Here is a 9,104-nt window from a genome sequence, read left to right as displayed (position 1 = left end):
TGGCCGTGTTAATAATGAATCAATTACATTCAAAATTGTGTTAAATGGGAGTCAGCACACACCTGCCACCATTTTAACGTGCCTCTGATTGACCCCAAATAAAGTGCAGATGTTCTAGTAGGCTTTTCCTGGCATTTATACTTTTTGACTGGTGGCGGCATCATGGTTTAGGGTTGTTTTGTTCAGCTGGACCTAGGACCGTAGTAAAGGTGGGGGTATTATGAACAGTTCGAAATAGCAGTCGTGTGATCAAAAACCTTCAGGCTGCTAGGAAGCAAAAATAAAACATGTCAGGATAAACCGAGTAGAACTGCAACTCCAGTTTGGGTTAATCAAGTTAGAAGATGTGGTACTTGGTCTTCTAGTGGTATATGAAAGACTTGCTGAATTAAATGTTTACAGTACATAATGTATTTTTTTAAATCATGTACAGTACAATTCAAGTATATTTAACTTTTACATTAGAATTTTATAAAAGAAGAAGAAGTGACTTTCGACCTGTCAAGGGTTGCCAAAGCGAATCACTCATGATTTATTTGGCAGTTTTTATGCCGGACGCCTTTCCTGACAAAACCCACCCTTTTTCTCCCCCATCTAGAGCAAAGTTTTTCAAACTTTTATTTAGGAACAATTTTTATTAAACTTTTATGTGCCATATATTTTAATTGAATCATTAAAACGCATATTTGTATTGAATACGCTTCCGTAGGTATTGTCCTCTATTTACGTGGAGTGTACATTTTAAAATTGTGCATAATGCTAATGTGGCTAACTAAAATGTTAAATATACTTTTTAGGAATAAAACCTCTGCCTCGTTTTTGCTTAATATACTATATTTTAAGAAGTTTTGTTTGATTATTTTTTGGCACAAATCTGATTCGATAGTAGGCCAGCACTATTCTGAAAGTCATGGGCAGATTAGATTGACATGGAGATGTCGTACATAGAGGCTGAAATTGCATTGGGCAAACAAATCTATCAAACGCATGATCCGCAGGAATGACGCAGTGTGTAGGCTCACGAAGCAAGTGCTTATTTTTCAGTTCAGCCATGTGAGGGCGTCCGAGTGCAACTGGGATTTCTTCTTCAAAGAGAAGAAGTGTTTTTTTTTTGTTTGGTTTTTTTGTTGCACCGAGGAGGTGGAGGAGGCCGGGGCAAGATGGCGGGCTCCAAGGTGAAGCAGGACATGCCTCCTCCGGGAGGTTATGCCGCCTTCGACTACAAGAGAAATCTACCCAAAAGAGGACTCTCGGGTACACGCCTTTCACTCGCATCTTGCTAAATTAACAGACTACCACGCACGTAAAGCACGTCGGGCTGTCCTTACTTCATACAGCACAATGCTAATGCTAAAAAGGCTAGCGGGGATGGGATCCACTCAAGGCTCGAATGTGAAGCAGTGTCTTTGTTTAAAATACTCTTCAAAATAGAAACAGATACTACACTCGTATGTTGATATTTTGTTCATTGAAGAGTAATGATTTTGTGCCATGTTCGAGTTAAAGGAGTAAAGTTGGGCTTTATTCCTTATGGGAAATTAGTGCCTTTAATCTTTAATGGAAGGCTGAAACACAAAGTTGCATTGTATCATTATGTTGGCAATAAAGAGTGAGATTACACCAACGTTGAGTTCTAGTTAACAAAATTAATGATGTAAGCCAGTGTTTCCCCCAAACTCCTATTGAGCTAAAGCACATTTTGTGTTAGAAAAAGCTCACTGCACCACCACCAAGCATAAAAAATGTCACTTAAAGTATATATACTTAAATAATGACAATCTTGTTTCAATTAGTAGAGGTGGGATTAAGTCACATGTAGTGAGGCTAAGCGGTTCAGAAAGTGAATGGATGGAGGTACAAATCATAAGTATGTCTCAAGTCTTGACTGTAAAGTTTCAAGCAAGTCTCATATTACTGTGGCAAAAAATCAAGACGGCCAAGTCCCAACTAAATTTCAAGGAAGTCAAATCATTACTTGGGTTAAAGGTCCTCTTCCATCACTGTTTTTCTATTTAAATGTTCTAATCCTTGATTATCCTTTTATCGGGTTTGCGTGATAATTTTGGTTGGTTGAGTCAAGTCACATGACTCAAGTCTCCCACCTCTGCAGTTAACTCATAAATGTACAAGCAAAGCTATGATTCTGTTGTTGGAATGGTAGTGGCTACACAGAGTAATTGTATGTTGATCCATTTAGTGGAAGAGCATTAAATTGTTCTGTCACGATATGTCGCTGGCATAGCTTGGTGACCAAAGACATAATCTGTTATAAAATAATTTTCGGACCACTTAAACGGGGAGTTTACAATTAAAAAAACAAAACTTTTTGTTACATTTGTTAAAACTGTCATTATGACTTTACAGTTGTACATAATAAATATTATCTATTAAAAGAAAACTCAGCAATCTCTGGGCTCATCTTGTGCCTCTAATTTGATATATGAGAAACCACCATGCCTGAGAAAAAACAACCAATCAGAGACAGAATTCATGATGTCTGAGGTGTCAACCATTTGTTGCGCACTAGCGGGCAGATCCCCGCTGCCTTGCTAAAAATAAAACTTCAAATTGACATTTAGTGTTATAGCAACACTTAGAAAAAAACAGCGCTTTTCTGGGGGAACAGTTCAGCAAGGCCTCGAATGCGTGACAAATGATTGACACCTCGCAAGTCACACCTATCTCTCTTTTTTGTTTTTGTTTTCTCAGGCAGAGTGGTTTCTTGTATAATATAAAGTGAATTTTCAGTGAAATTGGATAATTTATCACGGCACTCATCACAGTGGTTGGCAACCACTAGTCTCAGCAATTACACTCATGAATCCTCATTCAACAGGTTATAGCATGTTCGGCATTGGCATCGGCCTCATGATGTTCGGCTACTGGAGAGTTTTCAAGTGGAACCGGGAGAGGAGGTAGGAACATTTGTGTGTGCGTTGTATTTTGGGGAAAGCGTTGCGTCTGAACGTTGAGGTTAATGTCGTGCGTTTTGTGTCGCACAGGCGCTTGCAGATTGAAGAGATGGAAGCCAGGATAGCTATGATGCCGTTAATGCAGGCGGAGCAAGACCGCAGGTAACGGGAAAATACACATACAGTGTCAATAGTTTGAACCACATTTACCTCACCTCAAACAGACACCAAAATATGTCCTCCTTCAGGGAGAACAATAACAGGTTAAAATACAAAATGTAAACTCCTGAAACGTGCTGTTTAGGACAGTGTATTATCATACAGGTGGATGAAAATAAATTAAATCTTAAAAGTAAAAAAATTTCAGTAGTTGAATTAAAAATGTCAGTATATTGTACATGTTTATTAAACATGGGATTTTTTTTTTCAGAAGGCCAATTTCTACCAAATTCCTATATTGAAAATAACTGATTCTATGTTACATGATAAAATTTCTGGAGATGGTGAATTTGGGTTTTTCATCAGTTGTAAGCAACTCACCAACATGAGTTGCTCGTGGGTCTGTTCTAAAAACAGCTCACAAATGATAGGACATTGTGATTTCCAAGGAACGTTGTAGAAGTGGTCATTTGAAAACACTTGCAAATAATTATATAAAGTAGACTTTACACAGATTTTATTGGCCTGATCGGTATCGGCCGGTAATTAGCATTTTATGCTAATTGGCTTTGTCATAATGATCCGATCAATGACATCATTGATCAGCTCCGCAAAAGGCATTTACTCCGCGTCGCCATCTTGCACAGTAGTGATGTTACAAGATGTGCCAAGTCTTCGAGGTGTGTGTTGAGTAATGGAGGGGGCGTTTCCGCAAAGCGCGTATCAAGGCTTGCTTCATTTAGGGGCGGACCCGGAAGCGATGATGACCGAAGCCTCGCTGCCCGGCTGTACCACGAGACCGATTCGGGAACCGTTTCAGGGTTTGCCGCGTGGTTTGACAGCAGTCTAAACCCCTCATGCAGGCTCCATTCAAAATGTGTGTTTTTTTATTTTTTTTAATTATATAGAGTTGTGGTCAGCTCAGTTTGGATAAAGACAGTGTAGTTTGTATAGTCTAATAGAGTTTGGAGAGGGTTGACAGCTGTTTGGACGTAGCTTGGACAGTAGAGCTAGCGAGCGATTCCGTCACTCCTCGGAATCCTTGGAAAGAGGCAGCTGCCCACTAACCTGGCACCCTGGTCTAATAGCCCACCGGTTGGTGCCCTAGACTCTCAACCTGGGGTATGGTGGTCGCCTGAGTTCGAACCCCAAGCAGGACCGCACCACATAAGGAAATATCATTGAGGCTTATCCATTACCTTTGTTTATCAAAAACTGCATTTCCACCGTTTCTTATTTTATTCATGGGGAAAGTAATTATTGTGTTCACAGAAGGCCTCACTGGGAGAGGATAAATTACTGTACCCAAATTGAAAAATCTTGCTCTTGAATGAATCACTTAAGACAAAAATGATGATAAACTGTTATTTCGAAATAAGCACTTTCAAAATCCTCTGCCCTCTTAAGTGCATCACATTTTCCCAAGTGACAGAAAAACATTATGCAACCTGCCATATCAGTGATGATGAACATTTTAAGCACACAGTATACATTCAAAAATAATATATTTTACACTTTATGTTGGGAAATTACTTGGTCAAACATTGTTTTGTAATACATAGTCATTCACAAGAGCCAAAAAGATGCAAAAATGCAACGCAGCACATACTGTATGTGGTAAAGATACAGCTGCCTGTGATTATGCAGATGGCCAGCAGGTGGTTTCGTGGGCAATGAAGCATCAAGAAATGAACCATTACTCCAACAAATGGCTGAAGTGTTACAATGCATCACTATTGCACAGTATATCTGAATCCAAAAGCTAGTTTATTTTTAGCCTTGTTGCGTGTCTTATGACGCAGTACTGTAAATATCTGATGGCCAATAAAGTTATTAAAAAAAAGTCGGCGGTGTGGGACAGACAACATGTCTGAGACGGACAACACGTAATGCCTGGATCAGACTACAAGACAAATTTGTTCTTTCACAATTGCACAATGTCAGACTACTGCAATAAAATCTTGTATTTTTTCGATACCACCGCATCCTGATTTTTGCGATCATTGGGCTTTATCTTGTCAAACGCGAGAGTTGATCGCGCCAACTGTATTATAAGGACAAAATGGGGAAAAACGTGTGTTGGTGGTCACCGGTGCTCAGGACAGGAGAGGACATCAGTTTAAGGCTTGCATGAGGTATGTTTACGTACTTTTAATACGATACGGCTCGCAAGCAGACAACAAAAACGTTATGTAGCCAAGCAAGCTAGTGCTAGCACTAACAGTTGTACGTAAAGATGCCGCCGTCCTGTCAAATCATGCTCTAAAGTTTCAGTGTGGGTGAAATACAACCCCAATTCCAATGAAGTTGGGACGTTGTGTTAAACATAAATAAAAACAGAATACAATGATTTGCAAATCATGTTCAACCTATATTTAATTGAATACACTACAAAGACAAGATATTTAATCTTCAAACTGATCAACTATTGTTTTTAGCAAATAATCATTAACTTAGAATTTTATGGCTGCAACACATTCCAAAAAGCTGGGACAGGTGGCAAAAAAGACTGAGAAAGTTGAGGAATGCTCATCACACACCTGTTTGGAACATCCCACAGGTAAACAGGCTAATTGGGAACAGGTGGGTGACATGATTGGGAATAAAAGGAGCTTCCTCAACGTACAATTGCAAGGAATTTAGGGATTTCATCATCTACGGTCCATAATAATATCAAAAGGTTCAGAGAATCTGGAGAAATCACTGCATGTAAGCGGCAAGGCCGAAAACCAACATTGAATGCCCGTGACCTTCGATCCCTCAGGCAGCACTGCATCAAAACCCGACATCAATGTGTAAAGGACATCACCACGTGGGCTCAGGAGCACTTCAGAAAACCAATGTCAGTAAATTCAGTTCGGCGCTACATCCGTAAGTGCAACTTGAAACTCTACTATGCAAAGCAAAAGCCATTTATCAACAACACCCAGAAACGCCGCCGGCTTCTCTGGGCCCGAGCTCATCTAAGATGGACTGATGAAAAGTGGAAAAGTGTTCTGTGGTCCGATGAGTCCACATTTCAAATTGTTTTTGGAAATTGTGGACGTCGTGTCCTCCGGGCCAAAGAGGAAAAGAACCATCTGGACTGTTATGGACGCAAAGTTCAAAAGAGCATCTGTGATGGTATGGGGCTGTGTTAGTGCCAATGGCATGGGTAACTTACACATCTGTGAAGGCACAATTAATGCTGAAAGGTACATACAGGTTATGGAGTAACACGGCGATTGAAAATGTGTGGCGCATTATGAAACGTAAAATACGACAACGGAGACCCCGGACAGTTGAACAGCTGAAGCTGTACATCAAGCAAGAATGGGAAAGAATTCCACCTACAAAGTTTCAACAATTAGTGTACTCAGTTCCCAAACGTTTATTGAATCTTGTTAAAAGAAAAGGTGATGTAACACACTGGTAAACATGACCCTGTCCCAGCTTTTTTGGAACGTATTGCAGCCATAAAATTCTAAATTAATGATTATTTGCTAAAAAGAATAAAGTTGATCAGTTTGAACATTAAATATCTTGTCTTTTTTAGTGTATTCAATTAAATATAGGTTGAACATGATTTGCAAATCATTGTATTCTGTTTTTATTTGTTTAACACAACGTCCCAACTTCATTGGAATTGGGGTTGTAATTTAATTACAGTAAATTAGCACCCATTATTTCTGTCATGTTGTAATGTCAAACATGGTCAGTATCGTAGATACACGTATATGAAGATTATTAATAGTATATAATTTAAGGCAACTTGAGCAAATTTATTATTTCAGAAGTGTATCAAACTGGAAACCGTTTGCTTCAAGCCATATCCAAGAAGTAGGGTTTTTTTGTTTTGTTTTTTTAAAAGGTTGGTGACTGCTGCTAAGCTACAATCATCAAAATGATGAAATAAATATTTCAGTGTTATGACTCTATATAACATACACTTTAAAAAAAAACAAAAAAACTACTAAAATAAAGTAGGTTTTCCATAACATGCTAATTTATTGGTTAACCTGTGACTGTAAGGAAACTTAACTGGTAACAACTAGTTCTCCCAATAGGACAGAGCTTACCAATAGAAAGTGCAACTTTGAGATGTACAGTATTCCTCTCCCGTTTTTAACTGTAGTTATAGTAAAGTTTACCATTCCGTTATTTGTAATATGGCCTCATCTCAAAACGCCTTAGTTCAAACAGAAGTATCCCATTCAAGGCAATGTAGTTTGGCTTGTTTGTGGATTTTGATCTCTAGATATCTTAACTGTTCTCATTCTTTGGCAGGAACTTGCGGCTGTTGAGGGAAAATTTAGAAGAGGAGGCAATTCTTATGAAGGACGTTCTAGGGTGGAAGGTAAAAAACATAATAATCCTGGTTGTCATATTTATGCTTATCCAATCTGCTCATGCTTCTAGGTACCTGAAATGGGAACGTGTGTGCACAGCTCTAACTTCAAAGGGAATATACACTGAACAAAAATATAAACGCACCATTTTTGGTTTTGCTTCCATTTTTCGTGAGCTGGACTCCAAGAACTAAAAGTTTTTCTACATACACAAAATGCCATTTCCCTCAAATATTGTTCATAAATCTGTTAGTGAGCATTTCTCCTTTGTCGATAATCCATCCCACCTCACAGGTGTGGCATATCAAGATGCTGATTAGACAGCGTGATTATTGCACAGGTGTGCCATAGGCTGGCCACAATAAAAGGCCACTGAAATGTGCAGTTTTGCTTTGTTGTGGGGGTCTGGGGGGGGTCAGGAAAACAGTCAGGATCTGGTGTGACCACTATTTGCCTCACGCAGTGCAACGTCACAGATTTGTGAACGTTTGAGGGAAATGGCCTTTTGTGTATGTAGAAAAAGATTTCGATCTTTGAATCCAGCTATTGAAAAATGGGAGCAAAAACAAAGATGTTGCGTTTATACTGCAGTAGTAGCAGAAAGTATAAATAGTGGTAGAATTTGTAAAGTATTATAGTATGAGTAAAAGTAGGCGGCACAGTGGACGACTGGTTAGAGCGTCTGCCTCACAGTTCTGAGGATGGGGGGTCAATCCCCGGCCCAGCCTGTGTGGAGTTTGCATGTTCTCCCTGTGCCTGCGGGGGGGGTTTCTCCCACATCCCAAAAACATGCATGGTAGGTTAATTGAAGACACTAAATTGCCCATAGGTGTGAATGGTTGTTTGTTTGTATGTGCCCTGCGATTGGCTGGCAACCAGTTCAGGGTGTACCCCGCCTCCTGCCCGATGACAGCTGGGATAGGCTCCAGCACGCCCGCGACCCTAGTGAGGAGAAGCGGCTCAGAAAATGGATGGATATATTTTTGTCCAATGTAGTATGGAAAATTGACTGTACAGAGATCGGTCTCTGAATTGCCCAACTTTTTTTGACAGTTTCCAATTTCCAAATGTGTGATCAAGCAATTTGGAATTTCATGCCAACACTGCAGTTAATTTACATTTGTAGTGAGTTAAGTAAACTCTTGACTTCCCATCTCCACATAATCAAGTGTTGACATTGTCTACTTTTCACAGGTGGGCGAGAGCGTCTATCACACGGAGCGCTGGGTGGCTCCTCTCTCTGAGGAGCTCTTCAACCTGAGGCCGCGGGAAGAGCTTTTACACAAGCGCTTTGGCTTTTTGTGGTATGTGTAAATTCTCCAAGGTTGGCACACTTCCCAACACCATGTGGCTCAACCTTTGTAAATGTTCAATATTAAAGATCCATTTTCTGTACCCAATTTAGTGGCATTATTCTTTGTAACAACAGTCATTCATTTTGAGTATTATTTTTGGTGGATACACATTTACATCAGTCTGTAAGCAAAGTTAGCATTTTAGTCCAGTGAGATTAAATTGTAAATCAATTTTAGGTTTGCAGATTAGTCCACTTATTCTGTGGCATCAACTGTTTTGAAGAGGTTTTATCCATGTTTTCACACATCTAGTGTGTCAGTAAGCAATATTTGAGTCCAAGACTAAATTGATCAACCGACCACAATTTCAAGCTTGCAGATTGTTCATGGTTACCACTGAGTGTGCTTTT

The 9,104-nt window shown here is 39.6% G+C and overlaps 1 protein-coding gene across 1 annotated transcript; it reads left to right on the top strand.

Annotated features, from left to right (window-relative positions):
- Positions 1-1,098: 1,098 nt before the first annotated feature.
- On the top strand, positions 1,099-8,794 carry ndufa13 (NADH:ubiquinone oxidoreductase subunit A13). Its single transcript, XM_061798144.1, has 5 exons — positions 1,099-1,254; positions 2,837-2,915; positions 3,003-3,074; positions 7,338-7,407; positions 8,594-8,794. Exons 1-5 carry the CDS (start codon positions 1,161-1,163, stop codon positions 8,711-8,713), a joined length of 435 nt encoding a protein of 144 aa, XP_061654128.1. The 5' UTR covers positions 1,099-1,160; the 3' UTR covers positions 8,714-8,794.
- Positions 8,795-9,104: the final 310 nt, after the last annotated feature.

Source organism: Phyllopteryx taeniolatus, chromosome 14, assembly GCF_024500385.1.
Source record: "Phyllopteryx taeniolatus isolate TA_2022b chromosome 14, UOR_Ptae_1.2, whole genome shotgun sequence".
NCBI classification, from domain to species: Eukaryota; Metazoa; Chordata; class Actinopteri; order Syngnathiformes; family Syngnathidae; genus Phyllopteryx; species Phyllopteryx taeniolatus.
The sequence above is the reverse complement of the archived record's forward strand: the minus strand, read 5'-3'. Positions and strand labels throughout refer to the sequence as shown.